Below are 12,864 nucleotides of genomic sequence, written 5' to 3' on the forward strand. Positions count from 1 at the left end.
TTACCGGCAGTGTAGATGTCAAAGTATGCGGGTTTGTTTGCGACGTTGCCCACAGGTTCGATCCCCGGCCCTTTCACCGCCACCTTGGAGGCATCGCCCAGCGCCTTGTCCACGCTGACCTGGAAGGGACTCTTGGGAATGGGCTGGCCTGCAAACAGCACGGTCACCTAGGAAACACAACCACACGCCTTTCAGCTTGGCGGAGGTCTCAAAGCAAAACGTTTGATGAGTCATCAGAAACGGAGGCCGACCATGTGCGGTCCCAGGACTTGAGGGACGTAGGAGACTTTGTAGGTCTTCTTGGCCTCGTTGGGCTCCCCCTTCAGCTGAGACACAGAAAGACAGACCCGGGTCAGCATCTTGGCGAGAAGGACGAGGCGACAGATGTTTACCTCCTCTCTGGTGCCGTCCGGTTGGTCCAGATAGACGGTGACCTGACCCTGCCCGGCGCTGAAAGTGTCGACTGTGAACACCGCAGGGCGGAGCACCCTGTTGCCCGTAGGTTCGATACCTGCAGAGGAGTGTCAGTCCTTTCAAAACACAGATTGGTCGACGGAGGACACGGAGACGCTATTACAAGTGGTATAGATTATTATTTCTGCTCTTCCTAATAAGGTTATTACACCTTTGCAATTACTCCAAAATTCAGCGGCATGTTTCCTGATGAAGACCAGAAGGCGGGCTCACATTACGCCAGTTTTAAAATCTCTGCATTGACTATAAGCCGCTACTTTATTCCTACGCTTTGAGCCCTGCGGCTTAAAAAAACCGATGCGGCTAATTTATGGATTTTTTTTTACTGACAACAGTGTTGGGACTAACGCGTTACATTGCAACGTGTTTCTGTAACGCCGTTATTTTCGGCGGTAACTACCGTATTTTTCGGACTATAAGTCGCAGTTTTTTTCATAGTTTGGCCGGGCTCCAGTGCGATTTATATATGTTTTTTTCCTTCTTTATTATGCATTTGACAGTTGCGACTTATACTCCGGTGCGACTTATACTCTGAAAAATACGGTAGTCTAACGCGTTATTTTTTATATTCAGTAACTCAGTTACCGTTACTACATGATGCGTTACTGCGTTATTTTACGTAATTTTTTTTGTAGTATTGGCTAGAAACAGAAGATCTGAGTGTGTTTTAATGGAGAGCTGCAGTGTCGTCTTTCTGATATGTTTTTTTCCTTCTTTATTATGCATTTTCGGCAGGTGCGACTTATACTCCGGTGCGACTTATACTCTGAAAAATATGGTAGTAGTCTAACGCGTTATTTTTTATATTCAGTAACTCAGTTACTGTTACTACATGATGCCTTACTGCGTTATTTTACGTAATTTTTTATGTAGTATTGGCTAGAAACAGAAGATATGAGTGTGTTTTAATGGAGAGCTGCAGTGTCGTCCTTCTGAATCAAAAGCGGGAGAAGAGAAGAGGCGCGGTGTGTGTGTGTGTGTGTGTGTGTGTGTGTGTATATAATGTGGTGGAGGTGGCGTGTCTGTGTTTACTAACAACAAGACATCATGGCGGAGCCAAAGTCGTGTTTCTTAACATGGAGATATTCTCACTACTTTTCTTTTGTCGAGCACAAAGAAAAGAACATTTTAGTTAAATGTAAGTTGTGTCTTGGATCAAAGATCCTATCTACTGCCCAAAACAGCAAACCTTCCCACTGAGATCCTCCGGCACTCATCTCCTAATTATTCCAAAAGTCAGGACACAAAGTCCCGGGATGGCATCTTTCCACCATTATGGCCCCAGTCTGTGGAACAGCTTGTCGTTTTTTAAGATGTTGATGTTTTTAAGAGCAGGCTTAAGACCCACCTTTTTGAATTGGACTTTTACCTGATATTTATTATTTTATTGAAGTAATTCATACTTTACCTTTTATCTTATTAGTTATGCAATATTTTCCGTATTTTCCGGAGTATAAGTCGCTCCGGAGTATAAGTCGCCGAAAATGCGAGATAAATAATATTTGATATTTTACGCTAATGTGTTCATCATTTCACACATAAGTGGCTCCTGAGTATAAGTCGCACCCCCGGCCAAACTATGAAAAAAACTGCGACTTATACTCCGAAAAATACGGTATGCAATATTTTATTTAGTTCCATTTATTCTATCTTTACTGTATATTCATTTAATTATCTTATTTTATCGTAATACGTCTTACTTGTATTTTACTACGCCTACTAAGTGGCCTAGTGGTTAGAGTGTCCGCCCTGAGATGGGTAGGTTGTGAGTTCAAACCCCGGCCGAGTCATACCAAAGACTATAAAAATGGGAGCCGTTACCTCCCTGCTTGGCACTCAGCATCAAGGGTTGGAATTGGGGGTTAAATCACCCAAAAAATGTTCCTGGGCGCGGCCACCGCTGCTGCTCACTGCTCCCCTCACCTCCCAGGGGGTGAACAAGGGGGATGGGTCAAATGCAGAGGATACATTTCACCACACCGAGTGTGTGTGTGTGACAATCATTGGTACTTTAACTTTTTTTTTATCTCTACTCATGGTTCTTACTATTTTACAAGTTGTATTATATATTTTACTTTCCAGCGTTCCTCAGATGAACCATCAGGGGTTATCTGCTGTGCTGTGGGGGCGCTTTTGTGTCAGCGTCCTGGTGGCCATGCTCTGCAGATGTGATAGTGTTTACGTACATGGCTCCTCTGTACTCAGCCATGCAATCATTTGTTCATATAGTTGCATGTGTGTGTATACGCGTGTGTGTGTGTGTGTGTATGTGTGTGTGATAATGGGGGATGTGGGTCATCGGTGTATTGTTTTTAACTTTGTAAAGCACTTTGCGTTGCACTTCCTTTATGTATGGAAAAGCACTTTTCAAATGAAGCTTGATTTGATGTGTTTTTCGACCTAAGGATGTTTTGGTGTCCGTTCATTTTCTTCTCAGGATCCAGGATCACATGTCAGCGTCCCTGGTGTGTCTTTTGGTCATTGTTGAGATGACCAGGCGCCGGCTTCCTGTCATTGTACGACACACCGACGTTTCCAGTGGCCACCAGATGGCCTTTCAGGAAGCGTGTGCAGAAAGAGCTTCTTCCAAGTAACCCTCTTTTTTTCTTTTCTTCTCGATTCCATTAGCAAACGTGTGAATGTGGAGCGAATGAATGATGGAGTCTCAGTTCCCTGTGTAGCGCTTTGAGTGTCGAGGAAAGCTCGATATAAATCTAATCCATAATTACCGTAAATTCCGGACTATAAGCCGCTACTTTATTCCTACGCTTTGAGCCCTGCGGCTTGAAAAAAACGGTGCGGCTAATTTATGGATTTTTTTTTACCGACGAACAGTGTTGGGACTAACTGTTACTGTAACGCCGTTATTTTTTATATTCAGTAACTCAGTTACCGTTACTACATGATGCGGTACTGCGCTATTTTACGTTATTTTTTATGTAGTATTGGCTAGAAACAGAAGATCTGAGTGAGCTGCAGTGTTGTCCTTCTGAATCTTCCTGTGTCAAAAGCGGGAGAAGAGAAGTGTGTGTGTGTGTGTGTGTGTGTGTGTGTGGTGACCACAAGACATCATGGCGGAGCCAAAGTCGTGTTTCTTAACATGGAGATATTCTCACTACCGTACTTTCCTTTTGTCGAGCACAAAGAAAAGTGTCATGTCTGTGTAATCCATACTTGCCAACCTTGAGACCTCCGATTTCGGGAGGTGGGGGGTGGGGGCGTGGTTAAGAGGGGAGGAGTATATTGACAGCTAGAATTCACCAAGTCAAGTATTTCATATATATATATATATATATATATATATATATATATATAAAATATGCAAACAAAACTGTGTTTAGATAATTGATACTTCAAACTTGCATAAATAAATCTTAAGGAATATAACATAACTTGGCTTCTGAGAGCTTCAAACTGTAATGAATAAAATGCTAAAAACAAGCAATTATTTTAATAATTAAATACGGTCATTTTAAATGAATTATTATGATAATTTAAAATTAATTATTTCAAATATGTTTATTTTAATGTATAATTCTATGGCTGGATGTAATAAGGAGTCAGAAAAAATACAAATAAAAATACAATTAATTTTGATGTTTTTAGCAAAATATAGTAAAAATGTATTTCTTTCTTCTTTTTTTTTTAAATTCCATCCATCCATCCATTCTCTACCGCTTATTCCCTTTGGGGTCGCGGGGGGCGCTGGAGCCTATCTCAGCTACAATCGGGCGGAAGGCGGGGTACACCCTGGACAAGTGCCACCTCATCGCAGGGCCAACACAGATAGACAGACAACATTCACACTCACATTCACACACTAGGGCCAATTTAGTGTTGCCAATCAACTTATCCCCAGGTGCATGTCTTTGGAAGTGGGAGGAAGCCGGAGTACCCGGAGGGAACCCACGCAGTCACGGGGAGAACATGCAAACTCCACACAGAAAGATCCCGAGCCCGGGATTGAACCCAAGACTACTCAGTACCTTCGTATTGTGAGGAAGATGCACTAACCCCTCTGCATTTTTAGGTAACATAAACATAATAATACAATTTCTATCTAGTCTGGATGATTTAGTTCTTGTCACCCTGTTGTCCTCCCGTCTGAAAAAAGGCTGTCCTCAATCAGGTCCGCTGGAGAGGGCGTGGCCTCCAGCTCCGGCAGAAAATCGGGAGATTTTCGGGAGAACATTTGTCCCGGGAGGTTTTCGGGAGAGGCGCTGAATTTCGGGAGTCTCCCGGAAAATTCGGGAGGGTTGGCAAGTATGGTGTAATCATGTTTTGTTTTAGTCATGTTTTGTTTAGTTATTGGACTCTTTAGTTTCTGGCTTTTCACTCCTTTGTCTTGTTTCCATGATTACCCATTAGTTTCACCTGTTCCACGTTTGGACTCATTGTGCACTCTTGTTGGTCACCATAGCAACCCATTAGTTTTCACCTGTCACGTCACGCACCTGTTTCACGTTTTGAGTCACGCACCTGTTTTCGTTAATCATGTCTGTAGTATTTAAGTTCATTGTTTTCAGTTTGTCTGTCTGGTGACATCCCACAATTATGCTCGGCACATTTCTGACACTTGATTTCATGTCCATCGTTCATGCTGCTCCTTTTAGTCCATGCCAAGTAAGTTTTGTTTATTAATGCTATAGTCTTTTGGTTTCATAGTTTGTTCTCCGCCACTGTGCGTGCTTTTCGTTTGTACTTTTTTTTGCTATAGACTTTTGGTTTCATAGTTTGTTCTCCGCCACTGCGCGCGCTTTTCGTTTGCACTTTATTTTGATATATTAAATAAATCATGTATTTACATTCCCGTCTCGCCCGAGCCAACTTTCCGTTGCATTCTAGAAAAACTAAACCCCAGGACCAAGTCATGACAAAAAGAACATTTTAGCTAAACGTAAGTTGTGTCTTGGATCAAAGATCCTATCCTACTGCCCAAAACAGCAATTCAAATCTGCTGAAACAGCTACAAAAGCAACATGCTTCGACGAAGCTAGTAAAGAGAGACACAGACTCCGATGCCACTTCACCTCCACCTAAGGATTTTAACGAAGGGACTGCGAGCCAGGACAAATTGATAGAGGCATTCTTTTTGTATTTTTTCAGTTTCACAAATTCCTCAGTAAATTCCCCAAAACGTCACCGTGGACTTATTGAGTCTCGTTTAGCTGATTGGAAAGCCAGCTTTCCGCACTTCTGTTTTGTTTGATCAGCCGTTTTAATGCCGTGTTACAGTCACCGTTTGGAAACAATTAAGGTATGTAAATAAATATTTACTGAATATTTCTGTGTAAATAACTCATTTCACAACACGGGACGGCTAATATATGGAAAAAACGGCTACAGACCGTAAAATACGGTCATTTTATGACATGATTGCATGCATGCAAAGTGAAGAAGTGTCTAGGAGTACCTGGTCCATAAGCACGGGCCTTCTTGGGGTTGAGCCTGGGCTTTAAGGGTGCTCCTGGCTTTAGTTTGGATTTGGGGAACTGAGACAAGTATGTCATCACGGACATCTCATCAACCCGAGGGTCGATAATCTCCTCCGGAGCAATCACCTGCACACACCAGTCAATATCCTTTACACACGCTACTTTACAGTATGTATGACTTACATTACAAGTATGTATATATGCTATACTGGAGGGAGATCATTAGATGGCATTATAATAGAGCTGCTTTGTATTGAGGGCCACATCACAATCATGGCAGCCCTCAGAGGGCCACATGTATCAGTAGATTTATACAAATATAAACGTATAATAGCTTTGTTACACAATTTGCAAAGGCAATATTTTTTTACAAATTGATGCTTGCTTTGAGATCATAAGTCAAGATGACAAGCAGATATTTAAGTGGTTTTTTTTCGATAACTGTAAAAAAAAAAAATGCTTGGAACATCAGAAAATATTAAAACGTGTGCAATTATTGCATGTGCAACTTTTTTCTGTCAAAATGGAGGAAACAAATCACTTGACCAGAAAGTGTTTTTCCCCCTCGGTCTTTCCCAGACCACATAAATGACATGGCAGGCCACCTTTGAAATGATGGGACGGGCCACTTTAAAGTGCTGGTCCACGCTAAAATAACGTTGTGGGCCAATATAAAATAATGTGGCTGACAATAAAATGATTTTGCCGGCCACATTAAATGACGTGGCGGGTCACATTAAATTTATGTGGTGTGCCACACTTTAAAATACCATGGCAAGCCACCATAAAATTACATGGTGGACCACCGTAAAATAATGTGGCTCAACGTTAAATCAAGTAATGGTCCATCTTAAAATGATGTGAAAAAATCGTATGGCGGACCACAAAAAGGTGTGGCGGACCACTATAAAATAACTCGGCGAGCCCCTATTAAAATAACCTTGCGGCCTACTATAAAACAACGTGGCGGGCCAATATAAAATAACGTGAACTGAACACAAAATGATTTTGCGGGTCACATTAGATTTATGTGGTGTGCCACATTTAAAATATTGTGGCAGGCGACTATAAAATAACGAGGCTGGCCACCATCAAATAATGTGGCCACAATAAAATAATGTGGCGGACCACTAATAATGTGGCTGAACACTATAAAATGATTTCGCGGGCCACATAAAATTATGTGGCGGGTCACATTAAATTTATGTGGTGTGCCACATTTAAAATAACGTGGCGGGCCAACATAAAATAACGTGGCGGGTCACAATAAAAAATTGTGGCAGGCCACTGTAAAATAATATGGCGGGCCACAATAAAATAATGTAGCTCAGCGTTAAAATCCAGTATTGGTCCATCTTAAAATGATGTGGCGCACCATGATAAAATGGTATAGCGGACCACAAAAAGGTGTGGCGGACCACTATAAAATAACTCGGCGAACCCCTCTTAAAATAACCTTGCAGCCTACTATAAAATAACGTGGCAGGCCAATATAAAATAACGTGAACTGAACACAAAATGATTTTGCGGGTCACATTAGATTTATGTGGTGTGCCACATTTAAAATATTGTGGCAAGCGACTATAAAATAACGAGGCTGGCCACCATCAAATAATGTGGCGGACCACTAAATGTGGCTGAACACTATAAAATGATTTTGCGGGTCACATTAAATTTATGTGGTGTGCCACATTTAAAATATGTGGCGGGCCAACATAAAATAACGTGGCGGGTCACAATAAAAAATTGGGGCAGGCCACTGTAAAATAATATGGCGGGCCACAATAAAATAATGTAGCTCAGCGTTAAAATCAAGTATTGGTCCATCTTAAAATGATGTGGCGCACCATGATAAAATCGCATGGCGGACCACAAAAAGGTGTGGCGGACCACTATAAAATAACTCGGCGAGCCACTATTAAAATAACCTCGCGGCCTACTATAAAAAACGTGGCGGGCCAATGTAAAATAACGTGAACTGACCACAAAATTATTTTGCGGGTCACATTAGATTTATGTGGTGTGCCACATTTAAAATATTGTGGCAGGCGACTATAAAATAACGTGGCAGACCACTAAATGTGGCTGAACACTATAAAATGATTTTGCGGGCCACATAAAATGATGTGGCGGGTCACATTAAATTTATGTGGTGTGCCACATTTAAAATAATGTGGCGGGCCAACATAAAATAATGGGGCAGGGCACAATAAAAAATTGTGGCAGGCCACTGTAAAATAATATGGCGGGCCACAATAAAATAATATGGCGGGCCACAATAAAATAATGTAGCTCAACGTTAAAATCAAGTATTGGTCCATCTTAAAATGATGTGGCGCACCATGATAAAATCGTATGGCGAACCACAAAAAGGTGTGGCGGACCACTATAAAATAACTCGGCGAGCCACTATTAAAATAACTTTGCAGCCTACTATAAAATAACGTGGCGGGCCAATACAAAATAACGTGAACTGAACACAAAATGATTATGCGGGTCACATTAGATTTATGTGGTGTGCCACGTTTAAAATAATGTGGCAGGCGACTATAAAATAACGAGGCTGGCCACCATAGTGTTCAGCCACATTTAGTGGCCGGCCACTTTATTTTAACGAGGCCGGCCACTAAATGTGGCTGAACACTATAAAATGATTTTGCGGGTCACATTAAATTTATGTGGTGTGCCACATTTAAAATAACGTGGCGGGACAACATAAAATAACGTGGCGGGCCACAATAAAAAATTGTGGCAGGCCACTGTAAAATAATATGGCGGGCCACAATAAAATAATGTAGCTCAACGTTAAAATCAAGTATTGGTCCATCTTAAAATGATGTGGCGCACCATGATAAAATCGTATGGCGGACCACAAAAAGGTGTGGCGGACCACTACAAAATAACTCTGTGAGCCACTATTAAAATAACCTCGCGGTTTACTATAAAATAATGTGGCGGGCCAATATAAAATAACGTGAACTGAACACAAAATTATTTTGCGGGTCACATTAGATTTATGTGGTGTGCCACATTTAAAATATTGTGGCAGGCGACTATAAAATAACGTGGCTGGCCACCATCAAATAATGTGGCCAGCCACGATAAAATAATGTGGCTGAACACTATAAAATGATTTCGCGGGCCACATAAAATTATGTGGCGTGTCACATTAAATTTATATGGTGTGCCACATTTAAAATAATATGGCGGGCCAACATAAAATATTGTGGCGGGCCACAATAAAATAATGTAGCTCAACGTTAAAATCAAGTATTGGTCCATCTTAGAATGATGTGGCGCGCCACGATAAAATCATATGGCGGACCACAAAAACATATGGCGGACCACTATAAAATAATATGGCAAGCTACCATAAAATTACATGGTGGACCACCGTAAAATAACGTGGCAGGCCACAATAAAATGTGGCTCAACGTTAAAATCAAGTATTGGTCCATCTTAAAATGATGTGGCGCGCCACGATAAAATCGTATGGCGGACCACAAAAAGGTGTGGCGGACCACTATTAAATAACTCGGCGAGCCCCTATTAAAATAACCTTGTGGCCTACTATAAAACAACGTGGCGGGTCAATATAAAATAACGTGAACTGAACACAAAATTATTTTGCGGGTCACATTAGATTTATGTGGTGTGCCACATTTAAAATAATGTGGCAGCCTACTATAAAATAACGAGGCTGGCCACCATCAAATAATGTGGCCGGCCACGATAAAATAATGTGGCGGACCACTAATAACGTGGCTGAACACTATAAAATGATTTTGCGGGCCACATAAAATGATGTGGCGGGTCACATTAAATTTATGTGGTGTGCCACATTTAAAATAACGTGGCGGGTCACAATAAAAAATTGTGGCAGGCCACTCTAAAATAATATAGCGGGCCACAATAAAATAATGTAGCTCAGCGTTAAAATCAAGTATTGGTCCATCTTAAAATGATGTGGCGCACCACGATAAAATCGTATGGCGGACCACAAAAAGGTGTGGCGGAGCACTATAAAATATCTCGGCGAGCCACTATTAAAATAACCTCGCGGCCTACTATAAAAAAACGTGGCGGGCCAATATAAAATAACGTGAACTGAACACAATATGATTTTGCGGGTCACATTAGGTTCATGTGGTGTGCCACATTTAAAATATTGTGGCAGGCGACTATAAAATAACGAGGCTGGCCACCATCAAATAATGTGGCGGACCACTATAAAATGATTTTGCCGGCCACATAAAATGATGTGGTGGACCACTAAATGTGGCTGAACAATATAAAATGATTTTGCGGGCCACATAAATGATGTGGCGGGTCACATTAAATTTATGTGGTGTGCCACATTTAAAATATTGCGGCAGGCAACTATAAAATAACGAGGCTGGCCACCATCAAATAATGTGGCGGACCACTAAATGTGGCTGAACACTATAAAATGATTTTGCGGGTCACATTAAATTTATGTGAATGATTTTGCGGGTCACATTAAATTTATGTGGTGTGCCACATTTAAAATAACGTGGCGGGCCAACATAAAATAACGTGGCGGGTCACAATAAAAAATTGTGGCAGGCCACTGTAAAATAATATGGCGGGCCACAATAAAATAATGTAGCTCAGCGTTAAAATCAAGTATTGGTCCATCTTAAAATGATGTGGCGCACCATGATAAAATCGTATGGCGGACCACAAAAAGGTGTGGCGGACTACTATAAAATAACTCGGCGAACCCCTCTTAAAATAACCTTGCAGCCTACTATAAAACAGGCCAATATAAAATTACGTGAACTGAACACAAAATTATTTTGCGGGTCACATTAAATGTATGTGGTGTGCTACATTTAAAATAACGTGGCGGGCAAACATAAAATAATGTGGCAGGCCAATGTAAAATAATATGGCGGGCCACAATAAAATAATGTAGCTCAACGTTAAAATCAAGTAATGGTCCATCTTAAAATGATGTGGCGCACCATGATAAAATCGTTTGGCAGACCACAAAAAGGTGTGGCGGACCACTATAAAATAAACTCGGCGAGCCACAATTAAAATAACCTACTATAAAAAAAACGTGGCGGGCCAATATAAAATAACGTGAACTGAACACAAAATTATTTTGCGGGTCACATTAGATTTATGTGGTGTGCCACATTTTAAATAATGTGGCAGGCGACTATAAAATAATGTGGCTGGCCACCATCAAATAATGTGGCCGGACACAAAATAATGTGGCGGACCACTAATAATGTGGCTGAACACTATAAAATGATTTCGCGGGTCACATAAATTATGTGGCGGGTCACATTAAATTTATATGGTGTGCCACATTTAAAATAATATGGCAGCCCAACATAAAATAATGTGGCGGGCCACAATAAAATGTAGCTCAACGTTAAAATCAAGTATTGGTCCATCTTAAAATGATGTGGCACGCCACGATAAAATCGTATGGCGGACCACAAAATGATATGGCGGGCCACAAAACAATGTGGTGGACTACAATAACATCATATGGCGGACCACAAAATTATGTGGCGGGCCAAAATAAAATCGTATGGCGGACCACAAAATTATGTGGCGGGCCACAATAAAATCGTATGGCGGACCACAAAATGACATGGCGGGCCACAATAAATCGTATGGCGGACCACAATACTATCGCATGGCGGACCACAAAATGATGCGGCGGGCCACAATAAAATCGTATGGCGGACCACAAAATTATATGGCGGGCCACTAAAACGGTATGGCAGACCACAAAATAATGTGGCGGGCCAAAAAATGGTGTGGCGGGCCACAATAAAATCATAAAATTGACCACAAAATGACGTGGCGGGTCACCATAAAATTGTATGGCGGACCACAAAATGACGTGGCGGGTCACCATAAAATCGTGTGGCGGGCCACAATAAAATCGTACGGCGGACCACAAAATGATATGGCAGGCCACAATAAATCATATAACGGACCACAAAACAATGTGGCGGACCACAAAACGATGTGGCGGGCCACAATAAAATCGTACAGCGGACCACAAAATGATGTGGCGAGCCACAATAAAATCGAATGGCGGACCACAAAATAATATGGCAGGCCACAATAAAATCGTATGGCGCACCACATTAGAATGAACATTAAGGCGGCAGGCCAGACTTGACATGGAGTTTGACCCCTGTGTAATAGAGAGTGGCCCTACAGTATATTGCACAGTACAAGGAATAATATCCATTTGTTTGTTTCAGCGGGAATCGAACCTGCGGGATTCCCAACCATTCATCTGCTAGCTGCATGGCTTCAGTGGCGTTCTCCACTGGTTTCACTGGATCCCAGGTCTCCCAGTCTGGACACAGACCTGCCAAGCGCACACGCACACACGCACACACACACACACACACACACACACACACACACATACATACATACATACACATACACACACACACACACACACACACACACACAAACACACACACACACAGTAAGACTGGAAGAATAAAACAGTGTAAACATCATTCTGAAAGAAAGCTACTCGCACTTCCACTTGTTGTTTCACGGCCTCAAGCAACACAACTTGTGTTTTACAGTTGCTAACACAATTCTCTACACTTATGTTACGTTACTGTAAACACACCAAAGTCACACACTTGGAAAGTTGCACAATTTATTGCAGGATTTGAGAGACATTTTTATACAACTACAAGGACGCGCAAAAAGGAGGACTCCATACTTTTGTTTTGCTTTGTTGGGCTACTTCAACCTCCAACCTCCGAGGACAAAGCTACGAACAATGGGAGAGCGGGCTTTCTGCTCCGCCGCTCCCAGTCTGTGGAACAGAGAGCTCTCCCTGACCACCTGAGGGTACCACAGACTGTGGATGCTTTTAAAAAAGGCTTAAAAGTCTTTTTTTTGGATATATGCATACTAATTATAGCTATTTGGC

General features: G+C 41.7%; 1 protein-coding gene across 2 annotated transcripts in view; it reads right to left on the bottom strand.

Annotated features, from left to right (window-relative positions):
• The window catches only part of flnba (filamin B a), a 181,127-nt gene that overhangs the window by 133,995 nt on the left and 34,268 nt on the right, over window positions 1-12,864 (bottom strand). For both annotated transcript variants that reach the window (XM_061940924.2, XM_061940917.2), the window contains exons 4-8: window positions 12,179-12,276; window positions 5,888-6,035; window positions 393-511; window positions 252-326; window positions 5-167 (exon numbers count right to left, since the gene is read on the bottom strand). In XM_061940924.2, coding sequence (XP_061796908.2) covers window positions 5-167; window positions 252-326; window positions 393-511; window positions 5,888-6,035; window positions 12,179-12,276 — 603 coding nt within the window. The remainder of the gene's footprint in view (window positions 1-4; window positions 168-251; window positions 327-392; window positions 512-5,887; window positions 6,036-12,178; window positions 12,277-12,864) is intronic.

This window comes from Nerophis lumbriciformis, linkage group LG03, assembly GCF_033978685.3.
Source record: "Nerophis lumbriciformis linkage group LG03, RoL_Nlum_v2.1, whole genome shotgun sequence".
Taxonomy (NCBI): Eukaryota; Metazoa; Chordata; class Actinopteri; order Syngnathiformes; family Syngnathidae; genus Nerophis; species Nerophis lumbriciformis.